Source organism: Elephantulus edwardii, unplaced genomic scaffold, assembly GCF_000299155.1.
Source record: "Elephantulus edwardii isolate Elephantulus edwardi_28Jun2011 unplaced genomic scaffold, EleEdw1.0 scaffold00015, whole genome shotgun sequence".
Lineage (NCBI taxonomy): Eukaryota > Metazoa > Chordata > Mammalia > Macroscelidea > Macroscelididae > Elephantulus > Elephantulus edwardii.
This window is the reverse complement of record NW_006399765.1, coordinates 5,628,803-5,651,215: the sequence shown is the minus strand read 5'-3', so window position 1 is coordinate 5,651,215 and position 22,413 is coordinate 5,628,803. Positions and strand designations below refer to the sequence as shown.

The 22,413-nt window shown below is 49.1% G+C and overlaps 1 protein-coding gene across 1 annotated transcript; it reads right to left on the bottom strand.

Moving 5' to 3' along the window:
- Positions 1-3,443: 3,443 nt before the first annotated feature.
- Positions 3,444-16,515, bottom strand: BPIFB6 (BPI fold containing family B, member 6). The gene is made up of 15 exons (XM_006881444.1): positions 16,416-16,515; positions 15,079-15,178; positions 13,455-13,559; positions 12,858-13,007; positions 12,617-12,680; positions 12,077-12,137; positions 11,211-11,302; positions 10,214-10,405; positions 9,453-9,488; positions 8,901-9,074; positions 7,646-7,713; positions 6,194-6,239; positions 4,712-4,775; positions 4,227-4,303; positions 3,444-3,476 (listed from the first exon to the last, which is right to left on the bottom strand). Exons 1-15 carry the CDS (start codon positions 16,513-16,515, stop codon positions 3,444-3,446), a joined length of 1,362 nt encoding a protein of 453 aa, XP_006881506.1.
- Between the last annotated feature and the right edge of the window lie 5,898 nt (positions 16,516-22,413).

The following is a 22,413-nucleotide window of genomic DNA, read 5'->3' as shown; positions in this document are numbered from 1 at the left end:
GAGTCTTTTTTAGTCTGGAAGCTCCACTGACACCTGCTTAGCATCAGATCAACATGGAAGAATCTGATGAGAGATGGAAGTGCCTGGGGTGCATTGTCTGGCCATTGAACTTGGCTCTCCTGAGTGAACGTCCAGAAGTCTACCACTGAACGACTCCCTCTTACACTCATTGTGTTGTTAGATGCCAAGTCAATGTCAACACATTGCAACCCCAACAGATGGGGTAGAACTGTCCAGTAGTATTTTCTTGCCTATAGCTTTCGCAAAATCAGATCACCAAGTCCTTTGCCCAGGAAGCTACTGTGTAGGCTTGGTGGCTATGTGCCAACCTTTCGTATAGCAGTCAAGTGCTTAACTACTTGAGTCACTAGGGATCCTTTCACATACAGAATTCATTTATTTTGTATGTGAAGCAAATATCTGTTCTTTTCTTTGCTATTTCTTTACTACTACTCCATAAAATGATACACATCAGCTTACTTATCCATAATTCTGTGTAGCTACGGCAGAGCCGTTTCCAGTTGTTTGTTATGAAGGAGACTGCTGTGGATATTCTTGCCCAATCTGTGAACATGTGTTTTATTTTTTCAAACCTCTTAGGTAAAAATCTAAGAGTGGACGTGCTGGACCCCGATAGTAAATCCACACATTTAGCTCTGTTAGACTGCCCCAGTTAGTCAAAGTGGCTGGCCCACTGGACACTCCTTCCAGCCATATATGAGAGCTGCTGCTAATTCATATCCTTGCCAGCAATTGGTGCTATTCGTCTTTTTACATTTTTTTAACGTTGGAGAGAAGAGGAAGGAGAGTTAATGCGATATTGTATCTAGTCACCAGAACGAGCTGGGGAGAGCAGTACTGTTGCTTCCTCGTCTTATGTTCTAAAGCTCAGATTCAGCAGGTGGAAGTGGGTTGCCAAGAGGCACCCAGGAGTCCTACCAAGCCGGCTGACTGCATCACTTGCTGTCATGTGTGTGTGTGTGTGTGTGTGTGTGTGTGTGTGTGTGTGTGTACACATAGTGTGTGTTTTGGACCAGCTGCTGCTTCACCTCTCTGAGCCTCCATTTCATCTGTGATTATGGGAGTTTTACAGATGTGCAGGGACCACGGGTGCAGTAGAATAGAATCACTGTTGCTCGCCCAGCTGGTGCCTCCTCAAGCCGACCTAGCTCCCATCAGCCACTAGTCCTTTAAGTTCAAAGCCTCAAACTCATTGCTGTTGAGTTATAACAGGCTCAGAGCCTACCCTCCGCTGGGTCGCCAGGGCTGCAAATCTCGCGAGAGGAGATAGCCCAGCTTTCTCCCAAGGATCCACAAACAGATTCAAACCACCCAAGAAGCACAATCTTTGGGTTAGCGGCTCAGCATTCCATGGGCTAGGCCACCAACGAGTGCTCTGTTGGTCCCTTTTTGGTTTTGTTATTATGTACCATTGAGTCGGAACGAACTCACAGCCGGTCCTTCAGCAGGTTTTCAGAGGCAGTAAGTTGCTGAGAACAGACTGCCCATCTTTCTCCCGCAGAGAGGTGGATTCTAACCACATGCTTTCAGCTTGACAGCCCAGCTCCTTACCACTAGGCCACCGGAGCTTAGCTGAGGGTAATTCCTGAGTAACTTATCACTTAAATAACCATATTAGAGGTTAAAGGACTCAACCTGCCTCCCATTGTACCTATGAGGTTCAGAAAAGAGCTGTGGATTGTACACAAGCACATGATGGACCCCTAACTGAGCCAGTACAGGCCTCAGAGCACAGGCCTCCTGACAGCTAACGGCTGTGCCTTGGTTTCCCTATCTGCACACTGGGCCTGGGGAGGGTAACGGGGAGCGTAAGGTAGCCATGAGGGTGTTGTGTGAAGTGAAAGGCAGGGGCGGGGACGGGGCGGCTCTGGCATGCCCAGGGTCAGGTATAAGCTACCCACAGATTACCCAGGCGCCAAGCTGGTGTCAAAGCTGCCATTGTCACAGAGTCTAGGAAAACGATGTGTGACAGGATTATAGTCAACATTGAGGGACAAGGGGATGGTCCTGGCATCCAAGCCAAACGAGGAAGGGCCCTCCCTCTGCTGTGGCATGGGCCTAGGCCAACCTGGGATAGGAGGTCTGTGGTCAGGTTCCGGGAGCGCTGGTCTCCTGGACACAGAAACGCACCCAGGTGTCATATACACATCCATTCACATGAAGAGGGGCTCACCAACTGCCCCCAGCCCCATGTACAAACACAGCAGCTTCCAGGCATGGGATGCTAACTGGCTGTAAGAAGCACCCTGACACATGTTTGTTTCTGTTATACATTTTGTTTAATATTCTATCAAATGGCATTGATCACCCCCCCCAGTCTGTTTATAATACATTTGTTCGTCAAGACAGCTGACGCAAAGAATGGTATCAATGCAAACGTCAGAGTGCTGATCAGCACACAGGTGACCTCTCTGAGACCCGGAGACATCCTCAGGTTTCGACCACAAAGAGCCGGACACCTACAACACCCAGACGCCTCTTCACATGCCACACAAACCTTCACACCTGGAGATGTAGCTCCCACAGCCAGTCGGTCACCCTGACCTCTGGTGAGAGGAACGCTGATAGGAGCACTCACCCCCAATACACTGCCCGTGACCACTCACACCACCCGTGCCAGCATAGAGCACCACCTGCTCGTGCCTCCTTGCCCTCAAAACTCACTTGTGGCTCAAATGTGTGTGCAAGGTGCCTGACATGACTTACTGACTCCTCACAGCAACCCTGCTGAGGTCAGTACTGTTATTATTGCTATCTTACAGGAGAGGAAACGGAGACTCAGAAAGGTGGAGTGCCTCACTCGGGGCACACAGCAGCAAAGGGTTCGAATCCAGGTAAGCTGACTCTGAAGCCCCGATTCTAAATTCAATTGAAATGTCTTTGGGCTTGCTAAGTGGCCTCAGTGACTCACTCTACCTTCCAAACCTCAATTTCCTCATCTGTGAAATGGGCACAGTGTCTGCCTGTCTCAGCTGTTGTTAGGATTAAAGGAGGTGATACAGGGAGAGCTCCTGGGATACCCTAGGCCCTCCACAGACCCCTATGAATCACCCAGATTTAGGGGCATGTGGGATCCTGTCAAAGCGAGTGGGGAAAGTTTTGCCACTGGGAGCTAATTTCCTTGTGCCTCAGTTTCCTGATCTGTAAAATAGGGATAGGGTCCTCTCCTGGAAGGTCATTGTGTGAGAAAACTGCACGTCTATTCAGCAGGAATAAGGAGGCGGAACACCAGATGTTTGTAGGGGCCTTTTTCTTGTTTATTGCCAAAGCCCCAACCCGGACCTGTCCCACTTGCTCTCCAATGAAGAAGGCAGCTCCTGGTGGCGGGGACTGGGGCCCCCTGGCTCCCATCAGGGCACCCCCTCCACAGGGCATGGTCAGTTGATGGTGTGTGAGCAGCTGCCGGGCAAGTTGTGTCACCATCATTCCAACTTCAACTTCATCACCAGGGCATTCTGGGAGGAGGCAAAGGGTCGGCATGGAGGCAAGGCTATGATGGGACCACCCAGGCTTGGGGTGAAGGCAGAACTGCCAGGAAGTGGAAACCAGCGTGAGAATGAAAAGCAGAGGCTGGACTAGCCTTGTGACCCTGGGGAGACTCCCTCCCCATTCTGTGCCTCACTTTTCTCAAGTGAGGATGTGTACCCCTACTTCCCGTAAAGCCATGTTGTTGTTGTTGTTGTGAGCCATTGCATCAGAACCAACTCATAGCTGACTCTCCACTGGGTTTTCAGAGGCAAGAGATTGCCTAGCCTATGGAGCAGCTGGTGGATTTGAACCACAAGCCTTTGTTTGGTAATGCAGCTCTTTACCACAAGGCCACCAGAGCTCCCCAACGTAGAGCCATAGAATGAAAACATGTTTGCCTAAGACTCCAAGGACAGTATCTGTCATGGAGTCTAAAGCTAACATTTACTGAGCACTTACTGATTGCCATGATGGATTATCGTAATGACTCAACAAGACATTGGGATGAGCTCAGTTCTCAAATTACCATCACTGTTTTATGCACAGAAGCATGCAGGCATAAGGAGAAGAAGTGATTTGCCCACAGGGGCCGGTAAGATAATAACAGAGTCCCTGGCCAGAGTGGGCTCGGGTTCTGAAGGACAACCTGTTGCTCTTTTCCATCCTTTCAAGTTTGTGAAGGACTTTTGCCCACCATCCATTGGCCAAAAGTGTTACTTGGCATCCCTTCCACTTACCTCCACTATGTCCAGTTCAGCTCTGTTGTAACTCATGCCCAGAAAATCTGGGAGCGGGAACTTGACCTGGAGCACATCTGAGAAATACAGGGGGAGTCCTCTTAGCCTACTTGCTCTGCAATCAGTTAAGGAGTGGTGCAGCGTATTGAAAAATAGTGTCTTGACTGATTTATGGTGCCTGCCAGTTGCACAGGCAGAAAGAATATACCTGATCAAGTATTTGCCATCCAAGGTCTGAGTCAAGATCTGATTTACGGTCTGAAGTCAAGGTCAAGGGCCCAAATAGTGGGAGAGGCCTCTGTCTCCAGGCAGAGGAAATAAGATTGTATTGATCTCAGAGGTTCAGCAATGACCATCCATTCTCTATCAGCCTCCCTCCTCACCCTGGAACTTGTCATGGGGCTTTGATACCACTCATGAGGCAACCCTTCCCATTAAAAGTGCTTTTTGGCACCAGTAAAATCAGAGCTTGTTAGAGCTCTCACCATTGACAACCGGAACGTAGGCCTCTCGGAGATAAGTGGCCATGAAGTCAGTCAGTTTCTCCTCCTGGGGAAGAGAGAAACACCCATGTCCTATCACCCAAGTCATTTCCATTTCATTCACTCCAACAATTAGGAGAAGGGTTTGCCATTTTGGTATAGAGTGTAATGTATCAGACTGCTAAACAAAGGTGAGTAGTTCAAATCCACCAGTCACTCCTTGGGAGAAAGATGAGCAGTTTCCTCTTAAGAGGATTTGTAGTCTCCGAAACCCGATTTGGGTGGGGGGGTGGGGGTCCCCATGAGTTTTACTCTTTTCCATGATGGTGGGTTTGGTTTGTTCTGGCTGGGTTTGAGGGTCACAGGATTGAATACTAGAGACATCAAATCATTTGTCCAGCCAGCATCAACCCTGGGCCTCCGCCCTGACTCTGTTCAACTAAGGCCTGTGCCCTTCACCCACACTTTGTGCCTGTTCGGGTGACACCTGGAGTTTTGGATCATCTAGCTGGGATGGGGGATTCAAGAGACAGTAGGGCTCTATGAAACCCACTCTGTCCTGACAGTAAGCTCTGTAGCTGCAGTCATTCATTCACCACCATTCTATACCTCAGTTTTTCCATCTGTGAAAGTGGAACATAATAGCAGCCAATCACAGGGCTTCCACTAAATAGCTTTACACCAATAGCTCTTTTGGTTGTGTACCATAGATTCAGAACCAATCCATAGCTGACCGTCTAGTGGATTTTCAGAGGCAGTTAATCACATGGGAGGAGATTGTCCATCTTTCTCCCATGGAACAGCTGGTGGCCTCGAACCATGTGCCTTCAGGATTGCAGCATAGCTTTTTGCCACTAGGCCACCAGAGTTCCCTCAAAGCAATAGCATAACGCAAAACCTCATGACCTGCAGCTGCTTCTGCTCTTGTTCGTCACTGCAGGAGTCAGAGTCTGTGTGGGAACCCGAGGCCACCAAACCAGCAATATCCACAGCCAGAGTCAATTCCAACTCACAGTGATCCTACAGGACAGACTGGAACTGTCCCATGGAGCTTCCAAGGCTGTCAGTCTTTACAGAAGTGGGCTGCCTCCTCTGTCTCCTATAGGGCGGCTGGTGAGTTCGAACTACCGAACTTGTGATTCATTGTTAAGTGTTTCAACCACTGCACCACAAGAGTCCCTTCTTGAAGACCCAGGAACCGTTAAAATAATAACAGCTTGGCCAGTAAAGGCCAGTCTTAGCTGCCACTACACGTGGGGAATGTTTTTAAAAATCAATTAAAATGCTGTCTAGAAAAGGAAACAGAGATTCAGAGAGGTCAAGGGCTTTCCCAAAAGTCACACAGATATCAGAGTCCTAAGGGTCACAGGGACCTTGCTCTGATCACCTTGTGTTCAGTCCAGGAATCCTTGCTTATAGGACCAAGGTAGATTAGGCCCAGTCTTGCCCTCTGGCCAGACCAGCGAGAAGAACTGAAACACTTACGTTGAATGGGCCGATGGATGAGGACTCCCGGGATAGGCTCAATATTCTGTAAAGGAGCAGGCAGAGGGAAGAGAGGCAAGCGGTCAGAGCCAGGACCCCTGGCCTTGGAAAAAGGGAATTTCAATCACTGACCACTCCCTGTTGCCGGAAATTCCCTCATAAGCCTCTGCTTACATACTCCCTGAGATGAGGCACTCACCACATTTCACTACAACCCATTCCATTTCCCATAGTTCTCCCGCCCCCCCCTCTCATTGTCCTGTCTCTTCCCTCTAGGACTCCTGACCATGTCCATTGTTCTTGTCAAGACCAAGTGTGCAAAGGTTTGCAGCCCAACTGGTGGTCAGTCTCAGATACTGGCAGGCAGCAGAGCTGAGGCCCCTCACCTTGCCTGTTCTCCCGCACAGCCAGACCAAGTCATGTGATAATGGTCACCCAGTGGCCAATAACCATCTTTTAGCCTAGTGACAGACTTCCTATTTTCTATTCTAATTTGAAGGCCTTCAGGTAGAGCTGAATCCAGAGACCCCATAAGCACATGATCCAGGCCAATTATAACTTTCCATCTCCCAGCTATAGTGACTCAAGCTGCACCAGTGAGAAGCAAACTTGATAGCTTTGTTAGAGTCATTAGACAAGAAGTCTCGCCTCTCATCACTAGAGTCTTTTAGTCACTATTTAGAGAAGGAGAATCTGATAATTTAGCCAACAAAGTGAACAGCAGAGATGGAAATATAAAACAAATTCTTGAGGTCTTTGCTTGTATACCTAGATTAAGCCATGCCTGAAGGGAGATCTACCCTTCAAGTTTTCAATTATATGAGGCAAATGATGGTCTTGTGTAATAAAAATGAAATTCTGATGTTTGAAAATGAAAAAATATGACTTAGTGTAAGTCAGATCAAAGATTTGGACAAAGACAAGAATAAATGTGAAACCCAATGTAAAGCTAGAATGTTAATAAGACAGTCCTCCTAGAGTATTAAGATGAAGTGGGATAATGAATATAATATGTGTAGCCCATGCTTGGCATATAAATGAGCTCAACAAATGTCATATTATTAATTAGTATAAGAAAAGGCTTCCTGGAGGAGGTATCATTTGAGCTGAGACCTGGTAGGTGGCATTTGAACAGCACAAGCAAAGGCCCAAGGGCAGAAAAGGGTGGACCCAAGAAAAGACTTGCTGTACAAGAGCCTTGTTGAATAGTGAGCATGAGGGTGGAAGAATTTGAGAGCGACTTCTATGCCAGGTTAAGATTAGGGAAAAGATAATGTAGATAGTAGGGAGCCACTGAAGGTTCTAGGGCAGCCATAGTGGTTAGAGAAACCTGATAGTGTGGGCTGTGCTGAACGGATCATGTGGAGAAAAACTTGGAGCAGGGAGCAGGGTGAGTGTGCTAATACTCACACAAGGACAAAGGAAAACCAGTGTGGGGCAGCATATTCCTACCTGTCCAGCAAAGTGGTCATCTGCAGCTTGCTCTCATGCACTGAGTACTGGATTTCCAGGTTGAAGTGCTAAGGGTGAGGGCAGGGAGAAAGCAATGGGCCCCTGGTTCTACCACCTTCCCAACACTACCAACCACTGTCAAGACAAGTAGAAGTATGGTGGAGTCCTCCTCCCTGTCCACCCCAGCCTCAGGGACTAAACCCGCAGTCTCCACACGCCCACCCAGGCTCTGTCTTCTTATCCAGGACTCAAAATTAGAACTAAATACATTACCATCAAGTCCATGCGGCTCATGACTACTCTTCCCCACCACTATTGAGTTGCCTAAGTTATAAATTTGAACAAGAGGAGGCTGTCTCAACTTTCTCCAAAGGAGCAGCCAGCAGACTCAAACTGCTAACTTTTTTACCAACAGTCCAACACTCAACCTACCACCACCAGCACCCCAAACTGAACCCACTGTCAGCAAGTCGCATTTGCCTCACAACAATCTTCCATCAGGTTTCTGAGGCTGTAAATCTTTATGAGAGAAGACTGTTTGTCTTTCCTCTGTGGACCACTGGTGAACGCAAACCCTTGACCTTTTGGTTAGCAGGGGAGCACACCATACCACCAGGACTCCTTATACAAACATGTCAAAGTAACTAGCACTGTTTACAGGCACCCGCATAGAACATGTTACAGCTGCAGGCCTCTGCACGTGCTAGAACTTCCTTCTAGGGCACTAGGAATCCACAATCTCCCCAGCATCAGCCTCCTTCCCTTGCCATACTCTTCTCATGCTTCAAAAAAAATATAGCTCAGGTATCACCTTCTCTGGGAAGTCCCCTGTGACGTCCCCAAACTGGATTGGGACTTCTATGAACTCCCATGATCCTCAAAGTGGATCCTTCACTATTCCTATAGATGCTAATGAACGTCAGAAAGAAGGAGGAAGGGAGGGGGAGAAGGATGGTGGAGAAAGAAAAGAACAAAGCCACTGGCCCTCAGTTGGTTGGTCTTTCAAGTCACACAAAAGTTTAATGACAAATCCATGGATGAGGTATCAGCTTAACAGTGCCCGAGAGGTGGTAGGATCACATGTTGCTATCAGTCAGTCAAGAATCCGACAATCCACTGCTCAGCAACCAACTAAAATCGCTCCCTCTATCCTTGAACCTGACAATCCATTGCTCAGCAACCAACTAAAATCCCTCCTCTATTCTTGAATAGCCACAAGAGTAAGATTAAAAAGGGGATGAGCTTCCATACTCACTGTTTCTAGTAGGAAGAGGGACACAAGAGCCTTGCGCTTCCGCCGAAAAGCCAACATCTCTATGGTGCCATGGAGGTGCAGCTGACTCTTGCCTGTCTTCATGGTGACCTTGGGGGGCTTGTTTATCTTTATCTTGGTCACCAAGGACTTTGGCTTGTGATAAGCCTTAGCCACCTACAGAAAACAGAGAAGTCTCCTTAGGGTCAGCCCTTAGATGGGTGGCTTCAGATGAAACCAGGAATCTCTCATGACATGGGCAATTTTCGCCTTGGACACAGAAAATACAATACACAAAGGCCAGGATGGAGTTATCGAAATAGAAGATAAAACTCACAAGATGGCTATTTGTGTTCTGAACAAGGAAATTACAATGTGCAAAAGCTGAGCTGTTTCCATGCTAGACACAAAATATGTTATGGGGCAATCAGGTCATTTTCATGTTGGCGAGGAAGATGTGGCATTGAAAGGCTGTATCTGAAGTCCCTTGTCCCTTTATTTGGAGGAGGACAGGACAGGGGAGGTCATGGCGATCTTGGGTGGCTGGGTACTCACTTCAGGGATGAAACCAGCCAGTGTCCCTGTGGTGAGCTTTCCACCACCAAACTACAAAATAAAGATCAACATTAGGATTACTGACATCTTCCCTAATTCATGCTAATCAATGTCTCCTCTAACTCAATACAATATACCTTTGATGTTCTCTTTATCACAACACTTACTACTCATTCTTTACTCTGCTGAGCTAGTAACGAGCACGTTGGTGACTGAGACTGTGGCTTATGCACTTCTATGTCCACAGACCTTAATACATTGTGAAATTCTGGGAAAATGGTATTGGATAAGTGAACAGACGAATGGGGAAAAGGGTGGTTCGGAAGAAGGTGGAGTGGAATGAGATAAATGGATAGGTGTGAATAGATGGATGAATGAGTGGGAAAAGAGAATGGATGGTTTAATAATTGAAAGAGTATGTAAATAAATAAAAGAGAGTTATAGGAGCAGATGGGTGGGTACATGAGTGTTGGGATAGAAGATGGAAGAGGCATTGATTCACTGATTCAATAATACAACACCATGTTCTGTTTATGTGGATGGCTGGCTGGCTGGCTGGCTGGCTGGATGGATGGATGGATAGATGATTGTCTATTGGACAGAAGGATGGTGGGATAAAATTATGATAGAAACCCAAATCAGTTCTGGCACCTCCCAGTCCTGGTGGGAGATATCCCACTACTTCAGAATAATTATTGGAATAGACAAAATCAGGCAGGAATTTTTATTAAAGTGGACAGAAATAGACAAGAGGCAGGCACTTCTGGGCAACTCACCTTTGACTTCGGGATTTTCACGTTAAAAGACTTCTGCAGGAGGGTGAGCTCAGCTGTGAGGAAGGCAGCTGTAAGCAGCACCTGTGACGATCCTTCAGCATAGTCCTTGGGGGCTTCAAGTGCCCCCCCGGTATCAGGAAGCTCAATGGTGTCTCCCTCTTGCTTCTGTACTACGGGCTGTAGGACAGCAGGTGGGGGACACTCAGCCTTAGCCATGTGGGGTGGATCTCAGTCCTCATAATTATGGGGCTCAAACTAAGCCCCAAATCATCAAGGCATTAAGCGTTGGAGCCAGAGCAAGCTGCAGTAGTCCAACCCTCTCGGTGTCCAGATGGGTAGGACTCAGGCTTGGGGCTAAGTCATGAGACCACTCGAAGTTTCCCCTAGAGATGCTTAGGTGGTCTCAGTTAATTTGACTATTTGGAAGATAGGACATGTAAGAACCACCTGAGGGAGAGACTCCACAAGGAGGTGGTATCTTAGAATATTTGTTTCCATTCCTAGACCATTTGTTTCTCTTAGTCACCTGGGATTTCGGAGACCTGAGTAAGGACCCACTTCTGCCACCTACTCATTGTTGAGCAAGTGAGTTGAGCAGGCAAGTTCTGTTCAAATGAATAGGCATAGCCCTGCCCCTACCCTGGACCTCAGCATTTCCATCTGTGCAATGGTAGGTAAGACTGAGAAGCAAACAGCCTGGGAATAAGGTGAGTGTAAAGTTAGCAATCCCAGAGATCAGTTAAGAGAAATCCAAAGCTCATGTTTAGGGCTGACCCAATCACATATTACTGGCTGTTACATCAGCAATCTTTACATTTTAGTTTCATGGAAATGCCCTGTAAGGCAGGCTAAACTCTCAAGGTGAAGCTGGGTCAATGATGGCTTGAGGGAGCCCCCTCCCCTCATCCTCCAGCTGTGGTGCAAACATTCCCATCTGGTCAGTGAACCTAGAATCATAGCCTCCCAGTTGCCTGGTGCTTACGTTTAAGTCCACTTGAATGTAACTTGCCGTCGTGGTTGGTGTGGATGACAGGACGTATTTGACAGTGCCCACCTGGCCTACAGGCATGGAGGCTGTGGGAAGAGGAAGGTTCCACTCAGAAAGATACCAACTGCAGCAGTAGACCAGAAAAGCCCACCTGAGCCTGGCTGGGAAACCATAACCTCTAGGTCCCAAGAAAAGCTGCTTAGCATCACTGGGTTTCAGTAACTTCATCAGCACAAGGTAGACAGACAGCCTTGCCTAGAAAACCACCTCCTCACATCTGTGGCCACAGAGCTCAGGTTCTTTCAAATGTTCCCCATGGCTACCTCAGTGGGATCTACAACAGACCAGCAAAGTGAGGATGATTGGCTCCATTTTACAGATGAGCAATCTGAGGCTCAGAGGTGTGAAGTCACTTGTCCCACATCACACTGCCGGAGATATAACTGAATGTCTTGAGTCAGTAATTGTATCTTCCTCTCCCCTAAACCAGGTCTTTTGTGGACCCCAAGATGAAGATAGAAGCAAATCCCCTTGGCAAAGGACAGTCAGGTGTCACTACCATCAGGGCTGTTATTTGGGGTACAAAGCTGGAATGGGAGCCCAGAAAGGCCACCGTGCTTGAAGTCCTGGGGGCGGGGGTATATGGAACACTGAATGGAAGGTTAAGAGTCAAGGACATCCGAGCCCCTTGGGACCCTTGCTTTCCATCTGGACAATGGTAGGATGGACATCATGATCTCAGATCTCTATTCCCCAGTCTAGGCTGAGAGCTGGCATTTAATCGAGGAACTAGATATTAAAGTCCAGCCATTCTGATGTCCCCAATGGGGGAGGGAGTGGTGTGTCTGGGGTGCACTCACCGTTCAGGTTGGCCCACTTCTTATTCACATACACCAGGACTGCATCAATGGCTGGGCACATCTGGAAGCAGAGAATGCACTGAGCTATGGGGGGAGGGGGGTCCTTTACATGGAGGACCACACCTCTTACAGCTAAATGGTACTCCACGGGGAGTCCTAAAACTCTGCCAAGACATGGACTCAGGGAAACTGAGGCCCCAGGTCACACAGACAATAGCAGAGCCTAGACTAGAATCCGTATCTCCTGCCACAGGCTGCAAGGCCAACAGGGGCACTTGTTCCCTGGGGAATAATTATTTAGCTAAGAATGGAAAGATGTGTTATACAAACTGTCATTACTTTCTCCCCTCTCACGGCAGACATTACTAGATGATCACAGCACCCTCTCATACTGAGCCAGCTACAGCCTCAGAATCCTTATCAGCAAGTCATTCGGTCTCTATCAATCAATCAATTTCAGCACCCAGGAAAGATGCATTTGCCAAGCCTGTTCTAAGCAACCCCAGGAATGAGCGGTGCAGGTTTCTTTGGGCCACTCACCAGGCCGGGGAGAACTTTGTTTAAGGTGCTGTCCAGGAATTTGTTGACCACCTTTGGTAGCATGCTAGACACAAACAAGAGGATAGTAAATAGGTGCATGAATGTCAGGAATTTAACAGGACATGTGGAAACAGGAAATAGGGCCAAAGGTGTACAGTGGACATGGGATGCTGGGGGCTGTGTGAATAAGGAACCAGCCTTCCACCCCAGCCTAAACAGGCCCCAACACAGAGCTTCTTACTTGCTAGGCAGGTTGGTCTTCACACTGACTAAGATGACCTCACAGCCCTCGCTCTTGAACATAGGGAGGCCCGTCTCCTCATCCTGCAGAAGCCGGTTGGTTGCTGTGATGTTCAGGACCACGATGATCTCCATGTTCCCACCCATGAAGCTGGAGGGAGGGACAGGTGGGCATCATGCAGATCCCTATTACTGAAGCCGCTATCCTTGCCCTCTCTTTGCACACCGTCTCAACAGCTATGGGAGACAAAGCAGGAGGAGGACCTCCTAACAGAACAGAGAAGGGGAAAGGATCTGACCAAGGTCACACACTTAGCCCTTCCTCTCCAGCTTGACTTAGTGAACTCCTACACATCCTTCAAAACTCTTCTCAGCTGTCACTACCTACTAGAAGCCATTCTTGATTCCCTCACTTTGAAACCTTTCTTTGTCCTAGATCCATGACTCAATCTGGCATTTCTATGGAAATTAGGACACAAATCTGCACCATCTCACATCAAAGCATCCAGGTGGACATAGTAGGTGCTCACTAAACGCACATCAAAGAGGCAGGCCGAGAGGCCAGTCCTCCTCTCCCAACTGCCAGCCCCATACTCACCTTTTCCCAGTGATTGTCATGCCGGTGGCCACACACTGAAAGACGCCCACCTCGGGTACGAAACTCAGCGTGATAACAGGCACCAGGACGTCCTTCACCTTTAGACTAGGAGGAGACAGGTATCCACAGGAATGAGAACTGGGCATGTGACCCTTGGGTCCTAGACCTGCTCCTTCGCCACCTTGCTGGGCAGCCTCGGGGAAATTCCACTTTGGTGAAGTCTACCTCATGTCATTACAATGGAACCCGTTAAAAAGGCTGAACATAAACCAATTTGTATGAAGAAGGCAGTTACAATTTGTGAGCTGACACATTGTATGATCTTGAACTTATCCATTTCTTTCTGTGGGCCTCAGTTTCCCCAATGGGAGGATTGCCTAGATTACTGGTTCCCAATTAATTAATGGTTTCCAAAAGCAGTAAGATAATTCTTTGTTATGGGCTGTTCTATGCATAGGATGCTTAACACCATCCCTGGCCTCTACCTGGTTCCCCTCTCCCATGTTGTGGCAATCAAAAGGTCTCCAGACATTGCCAAATGTCCCCTGGGGACAAAATTACCTCTAGAAACTACCAGTCAAGTTTCAGGATAGCAAAGATGTAGCACAGATCCCCCTACCTGCCCATCCTGTGTTCTTGGAAGACATTGCTAATCAAATCCTACTTCCTGCTGACCTGACACCAAACCCAGTCCACTCTCGAGCAATTGATTCCAGCTGACAAGGCTGTTAGTCCTAACAAGAAGAAACTCCGTCATCTTTCTCTCATAGAGCAGCTGGTAGGTTTGAACTACTAACCATTTTGTTAGTAGCCTAACACGTAACTCACCACGCTACCAGGGCTGTACGACCTACAAAAGCAAACTCACTACCATCACATCAGTTCCAGCTTATGGTAACCCACCACAAGATTCCAAGACGGAGTATCTCTATAGGAGGAGACTGTCCCTCCTCCCAAAGAGATGCTGGTGGGTTTGAATTGCTGATCGTTCTGTTAGCAACCCAATACTTTATGTCAGCAAGGCTCCCTAAATCCAAATCTTGTTTGTTGTGTGCCGTGGAGTCAGAACCAACCCATAGCTGATCCTCCAGTGGGTTTTCAGAAGAAGTTAATCACACAGGAGGAGACTTCCTATCCTTCTCCCACAGAGCGGCTGGTGGCCTTGAACCTCATGTGTTTGGGATTGCAGTGCAGCTTCCTGGTACTAGGCCACCAGACCTCCCTAAGTCCAAATAGTCCGACAAAATTTTTCTCCGAACTTCTTTAAGGTGACCCCTCCAATCTATCCCTGATGTTTCCTCATCCCTGACTGCTGATTCTTTTCAGCTCTGCCATTTGAGAACTGTCATGCCATCTCACATGCACTCAGCGAGTCCCTGCCGCATGCAGGCAGTCAGAGACTGGCTTTGTCACCCTCATGGTCTCCTCATGATGATCCCCGATTACTGGGCAGGAATTGTCCCCGTGGCTAGCTGGGGAGGCTAGGGTCTGGGTAGAAGCAGTGAGCTGTCCGAGGTCTCTCAGCAAGGCAGGAAGAGCCTCACGGCCCGCATTAGCTCTCACCTGGCTTTCTCAAGTCCCCATAGCACCCTCTGCCCTGCTGCACCCCGGGAGTGCCCCGTACTCAGTGATGCCTTTGATGGGTTTCATCCCTGGCCGGTTCTTGCCCGCCTCAGCTGCCATCTTCTCCAGGATGTGACTTTCCTCCATGGCACTCTGGACCTCTGCAAAGGGAGCCAGAGGGACAGTCAGTGAGGCTCCCCTGTGCTTCCCAACCCACCTGGGTCAGTCTCTTATCTCCCAAGCCCACACTGTTTAAAGGTGTCCACCCGGTGCCCCAAAGTCACTGCATCTCTCCCCAGACTTGGCAATGGTGGGGACCTAGAAATGACCCACACACAGCTCCATCCCTTCCCTGGCCTAATAGATGAGGCAGGGTCACCCACAATGACATGAACAAGTGACAAGGGCCATAAGAGGGTGAGCATGAAGCTGTTGGAACCACATGAGAATCCCAAGTCAGGAAGGAAAGAGCCAGGGAAAGCTTCCTGGAGGAGGTGACATATTACTTGGTCTTTGAAGGAGGAGTAGGAATTCATCAGGCAGCAAAGAGATATGAAAGGCGCCACTCTCATATGGGTATAGTAAGTACAAAGATGGGAATGGGAATAATGCAACATGTCTGAAAACAGGTAGAGACATCACAGAAAAACTAGAGTGAATTGCAAGGGACGCTTCATGAGGCTTTGAACTTCGAGTTAAAGTATAGACTTTATCCTCACGGGTCTGCTACTCCCAGACCCAGACAATGTGGGGTACATCTGGGAACATCTGCAAAGGCAGATTGTGAGCCTAAACACTAGAGATGCTGAGTCCCCAGATTTGGAAGGCATCCCCTCCAAATGGTGCTGCCAGTTTGGCCACAAGCTACTGCTGAGACAGACACTGAACTGGTAGAATTGTCATTAGCCCATTGAATCTGAAGGTGATTCCATATACCAGGGAGCCAGGGAGCTGGAAGTGGGAAATGAATGCTTCTAAGAACTCCCAGAGCAATTTTACACATTTCATTTGATCCTGACAGGGAAGACGTGGTCACCCACCTTACATTTCTTTACGTTTACCACTGAGCCAAAGAAACACAGCCTTGGTAAATGAGAGCAAGTCATTTACCTGCGGTCACACAGTAAGGTGTTGGCGAAGCGGGATTTGAATCAAGGTTAATAACTCCCACAGTCCGAGTGACCACCAACCGTGGTCACCAAGACCAAAATGAAGCCCCAGGGGAGCAGGATTTCCCTCTTTAAGGGAACCTTGGGTAAACCATTCCATCTCTGGGCCTCAGTTTCTCCACTCTGTGAAATGGGAACATAGCACTTTGCTCTTAGGTTTGGTTTGGTTTGAGAAACAGGACGCTCTAGGAGTGTGGGCATGAGCAGTTAGCAGCCCCCTGTTGCTCACCGTGGTTCATGACGTCCATGCCCAGCCGCAGCAGGGCCCCGGGGTCAGCACGTGTGCCCGTCAGCAGTCCACCAAGTGCCAGGCACAGGATTGACAGCATGGCTCCACCTGTGCCAGAGGGGCCCGATCTTGGTGCAGCCCATCAAGGGGACCCTGGGGACCTCCTAGTTCTCAACACAGAGCAGGCCCTTGGATGATCTGGGGGCCCCAAAGCCTTTGGGCTCCACCCATTTCCACAAACATTACTACCTCTCCAGAGGGGTCAAGGAGTGGCACAATGAGACATGGGGCCTCTGAGACCAGCCCAGGAAAGCTACTTTCCTCTCCAAACCTCAGTTTCCTCATCTGTGAATTGGGTACGATGCACTCCAAACAGTCTGCATTGTGAGGATGATGTTATATTTGGTTCAAGTGCCAGAAACCCAGACTAATAGGACAATTGAGGCACACATCCATGGTCTCATAGGCCGTGAGTAACAAAACCAAACCTCTCACATCAAACCCTTCAGGGTCCCCAGGAAAGTCCCAGCCCACCTCTCCCTCCACAGAAATCCCTCTTTTACACTCACCAAGGCCCAAAATTCTCCCAACTAGAAGCCAAATGATGATTTCGGGTTTGAACTTTGGCTGAAAAGGTAAAGCATCAAGGAGGAGGTGGGGGTAGGGGGCTCAGCCTGTGTCAGCCTAGAGGAGCAGGCTTCCAACTGGACACTTGCTGACAGTGGACTTGGTCACTGAGGGGCACCTCACGAACTGACACGGGTATCTCCAGTAAGCCCACACCCCTGTCCCAGCCTAGGTGCACATTCGTTCACTCATTCATCTTGAATGAGAGCCTGCTGTGTGCCAGTGGAGCCCTCGTGGCACAGAGATTAGGAGCTCAGCTGCACAAGTCAACAACTGACCCCACTGCTTTCTGAGAGAAAGAGTCAGCAGGCTGTTTCTGTAAAGATCACGCAGCCTGGGAAACCCTGGGGGGTCGTCCTCGTCTGTGCAGCTCACAGGGTCACTGTGAGCAAGAATTAGCTCAAGGGCAACAGGTTTGGGGTTTGATTTGGTTTTCTTGGAAACAGGAAAGGGGAGGATGTTGTTGTTGTTGTTGTTGTTGTTAGGTGCTGTCAAGTGCAATACAACTTCTGCAACAGATCTGCACCCTGTCCCATCCTGTGCCGTCCTCACAATATCCAACACTCCTAAGCCCATTGCTGCAGTCACTGTGTCAGTCCACCTGGTTGAGGGTCTTCCTCTCCACCAAACCTCCACCTTCCCAAGCATGATGTCCTTCTCCAAGGAATAGTCCCTCCTAGCAAATGTCCAAGTACGTGAGACAAGGCTTCATCATCTTTGCCTCCAAGGAGCAATCTGGCTGCGCCTTCTCTGAGATATAGCCGTGGGATATCCAGCACTCTTCTCCAACAACACAGTTCAAAGGTATCAATTCTTCTAGCAACATATCAGGCTGCTAACCAAAAGGTAGGTTGTTTGATTCAACCAGTCGCTCTAAGGAAGAAAGATGACACTCTCCTTCTGTAAAAACTCACAGCCTCAGAAACCCGGGGAGGGACACTAGGAGTCAAAAACTGCTCAACGTAACAATGAATGGATGGAAATCCAAAGTCTCTAAATTTTCATTGAAAACAATAATAAAAAAATTAAAAAAACAAACCAAAAAACCCCACTCAACAGCAGTGGATTTATGTCCTCAAGTCTCTGAAAAAAGGGATATTGTGCTTGCAACAGCAGAGCGTCAGCAAAAAAGAGGAAGCCCCTCACTGTGAGGGGTCAACAGCGTGACTGCAGCAACGGGCAGGCGTAGGCACAGCAGAGGCTGTGGGGCTGGGACGTGACAGGGCAGGGTTTGGTTCTGTTGTGCTGACTGAATCAGAGTCAACTCAAGGGCGGCTCACAACATCAAACAACAACAACAACGTGTTACAAAGTGCATATAGCCGAGACCATCCTGCTTCTCCCATATCGTCAAGTCTGGAGCAAGAAAAGAAATGAAGGATGGGGGTAATGAGGAGATGGGCGTGTGTTCCCAGTGACCGGCTCTCTGAGGAGGAGATGACTGGACTGGGGCCTAACAGGTGAGAAGGAGCTGGAGTATGAAGAGCTGAGGGAGAACAGTGCCGTCTAATGTCCACATTCCCTCATCCAAGCGTGACTGACTGATCTCTCTCACATTCTATTCAGTTTAAAAACACCCATTTGGACTTAAAAAGCCATCAATCCTTTTGTTTCCTCTGCCGTTATGACTACCCACTCATGGGCGACAGCAGGTGCCGGCACCCACATGCCTGTCCATACAAAGCAGCCCAGGGACCTGTGAGGTCTGTGCCCACCCAACAGAGCTGTAGGGACTGGGGAAGGTGGCCCGCAACCCCAGGCCCAGCTCACAGATGGGGAAACTGAGCCCAGAGACTCAAACACCATCCCAATCTCCCCTAGGTCAAGCCAGCACTCTGTCAGGGGTGTTGAGTCACTTCGAACAGCGGGTTTTGCCTTCTTGGAGCAGGAAGTGTGTTGGGATCACGTGGTTTGTGCGATGTTTCTTTCTGAGACCAACAGGTAACTGCAGGGGTTTGGTGGGGATTATGCCTTTGCTGGCCGTCTCTCCCTCCTAGAATGCTCTGCCTCCACTGTCCATAGCCTACTCATCCTGCATGTCCAGCCCTCCTCTCCTCCAGGAAGTCTTCCCTCAATCCCTAGTTTAAACATGACCTTTCACAAATTCTATCTCATTCATAATGGCTACATCTGCTGTCTCCCCCATCCTTTGCTCACACTTTTTCCTCCACCTGGGGTCCCTCCCTTCCTCTCCCTCTCTGCCTGACAAACATTCTTCGATGCTTCCAGTCCCTTGACCTCAGTTCAACTTTGAGCTTTGTCAAGCAGCACCTGGGGCTTCTCCCCACTGCTCTCCCCTTGACCTGGATGGAGCCCAGGATGGCCCCCTGAGGCTGTTGTCTCTTTCCTAAATACTACATGCAAGCAGGTGTTAAATAGCTGGAGTTAGTAACTAAATAGTAACTAATAGTTATGAGGAGTCCTGGGCTGGTGTTGGGATGCAGGTCTGAGCCCTCGCCCTGCCATAATTCGCTGTGTGACTCAGCAAGCCCCTTCCCCTCTCTGGGCTTCTGTTTTCACAACTCTGTAAGATGACAGGGCTGGATAAGGTGCTATCCGTGGAGCCTGTCCTTACCTTGCCGGGCCCGGGAAATCCTGAAGCTGACTGACCCCTGCCTCCGGACCCTGGGACGAGGAGGCCCTTATATTCAGAAATCTGATTAGCTGCTTGGATAATTAAGGGTTTAATACTCAAAATAAGGCCCAGATAATTATCTGGAGGCCCAAGGAACAGGAGCCCTGACTCTCACGTGACATGTCAGTCTGTTCCAACGTAAATAGCACAGAGCACAAGGGCGGCTCAGGAGCCCGGGTGACTGGCTGGGGGTGGGCATTGGGAGGGGACAGAGTCCAGAATGACATCGTGCTCACACTGTCCCCACTCCTGGGCTGAGAAGACTTGTTCGTTCCTTCAATGAGCATTTAATGAGCACTTACTAGCTGGTGGGTCTGTGCAGGGCACTGGAAGTAAGCAGGCAGCAAGGTTCCTGCCTGAGGAAGGAATCTAAAGGGAGAGGAGGTATGAGGCAGGTCGACCCCCATAAACCCACTTCCAAGGACCAAAGCTGGGGAGACCAACAAAGCAAGGGCATAGGAGATTCCTCTGAGCTAGGGGTGTTAGAGCTGATGTTAGAAGGCACAGAAAGGGGTCTGCAGTGGGGGGTGGGATGAGGGGTCAATGGTAAAGGCCTGGAGACCTTGGTGAGCAATGGCCCAGGGGGCATCCTCAGAAGGACCCTCCTGAGGGAAATTCTGGGAGAGGGTGCCACGCAGAGGGCAGCCTCCCAAGACCAAGACTGGCAGTCAGTGAGGGCAAGGGGAGCCCAGGTCACATGGAGAATCAACCTGCTGGAGCCAGGACCATGCCCAGGCTGTGGGGGGCTTCCCTCTGCCCTCCACTAACCCCCAGGAAGGCTTGATGGAGGTGCCTTGAGGTGCTTCATGCTTAATGGGCCATCCCTGGTGAAGGGAATGCAGAAAGGCTGAGCTTTCATCATCCACCCCACGAGGAGCCAAAACGTCTCGAAGATCCAGTAAGCCGCTATACCCCCTGTGCACATGTGTCCACTGAGGCCAGAGGGAGAAGGAACCTGCCTGAGATCACCCAGCAGGGCGAAGTCCAGGCAGGGCGAGGGAGCACGCAGGGCTGGGTCAGCCCAGCCTGTCTCCATCCTGAGCCTGGCCTGAGCTGGAGGAGCCGGTCCCAGGGCAACCCTGCAGATAGCATCTTTTGATCCCTTCTGGCCCGCCCCGACAGATAGACAGACAGACAGGCCTCACATCCTCCTCGAAGCCACAGATCCGCCTCAGTGCGCCTCTGGCTCTGGTCCCCTGGCCTTCCTGCCCTTCTCCAAGACCATCCCAGGTGTAGGGTTAGGGGGCTGCAGGCTAGGTGGGCATGAGAAAAAGCCCCTTGAGTGGGTTCAAGGACCAGAGACCCAGTCCTGGTTGCTGCCCTCCCACTGAGTGGTCTTCAAAGACTCCCTTGCTCCCTGGGTAACTACATTATCCTCTACGTTGAGAGGTGAAGCTCCGTGATACTGATGCGCCTCACCCGTGCCAGTCATTGTGCTAAGAGTTTGCTATGCACCAACCCATTTAATCCTCACAGCTGCCCCGCAAGAAGGAGCCCCGAGGGAGCAACGGTTAAGTGTTTAGCTGCTAACCGAAAGATGGGTGGTTCAAACTCAGGCAGAAGCTCTGATGATACTAAGTTGGCTCTAACACATAGGGTCCCTATAGGACAGCTTAGAACCACCTCATTGGGTTTCCAAGGTTGGACCATTTATGGGAGCCAACTGCCACATCTTTCTCCCACAGAGTGGCCAGTGGGTTTGAACTGCCGACCTTTTGATTGTGCATAAGTACTGTATCACCAAAGTTCTTTCCAAAAATATTACAGCCAAGAGTCACTCAGAGTCAGTAATTGGCTCAGTGATACCTAACAAGCCAACCACCATTTCTCCCTGAGTTAAGTAATTTACACAGATCTCCATTCTACAGATAAACAGATGCTCAGATGCATCAAACAACTTGTCTAATATTATAATTGTACTATAAATAAAGTATAACTGTGCAGAACAGTTGGGCTTTTATTTGGATTCAAGGTGCCCCAGAGCCCAGGACGACCCCTTCTAAGGAACACCTATTTAGACTCCTACCAACATTTATGATCTCTGCTCCCCCAGGCCCCAAAACTCCCTGAATGACCCCTTTACAATACTAACCTCGCCACAGCTTCAAACTCTGCCATCTTTCAGGACCAACTGGAGACTCCTTCCTTGGGAAGCATTCCCCAACCACCTTTTTTTTCCCTCCACCTCTCAAACACTAAAGATAAAGCCAGTCTTGAAGCTCAGAGTTACAGAATGAATTGTGCACCCAGCACTTTGTTTTGTGATCTGATGTAATTATCCTATGTGTTGTGAATCTTCACCTCTAGGATGTTAATGAGGCAAGTTAGAGACACTTAGGTTAACATGAGCCTCAGTATGGTTTAAGATGAAACTCTAGACTTTACCTGGTTCACAGAGCTCTTATGAAGGTCTAGTGACAAGATGGGATGTAAAACTGTAGAGGGGGAATGTGTCAGGCGTGACAGCAGGCAGGGGAAAACAGTGCTTCAAGGGCCACCAGGGCATTCCCAATTTCAGCTTATTCACACAGCTCTCTAGGATCCTCTCAAAATATAAGTTCTGGATAAGGTGGTGACAGGACCAACAGATGTGGCCCACAGATATGTGGTCACTTCTTCTCCATGTCCAAGGCAGCTTTGGCCATTCCAACCCCAAATGAGACCAAAGATGGTGGGCAGGGAACTGACCTCACATACACAGAGTTGGTCAAATCTGGCTGAAAGTTGCAGCTCAAG

Excerpts from the sequence above, each read along its gene's own strand:
- BPIFB6 (XM_006881444.1), bottom strand. The coding sequence starts at position 16,515 with ATGCTGTCAATCCTGTGCCTGGCACTTGGTGGACTGCTGACGGGCACA. Across the intron at positions 12,681-12,857 it reads AAGACCAACCTGCCTAGCAA|CATGCTACCAAAGGTGGTCA; the intron begins GTAAGAAGCTCT and ends GTTTGTGTCTAG. Across the intron at positions 4,304-4,711 it reads CTACGTTCCGGTTGTCAATG|ATGTGCTCCAGGTCAAGTTC; the intron begins GTGAGAGCTCTA and ends TGTATTTCTCAG.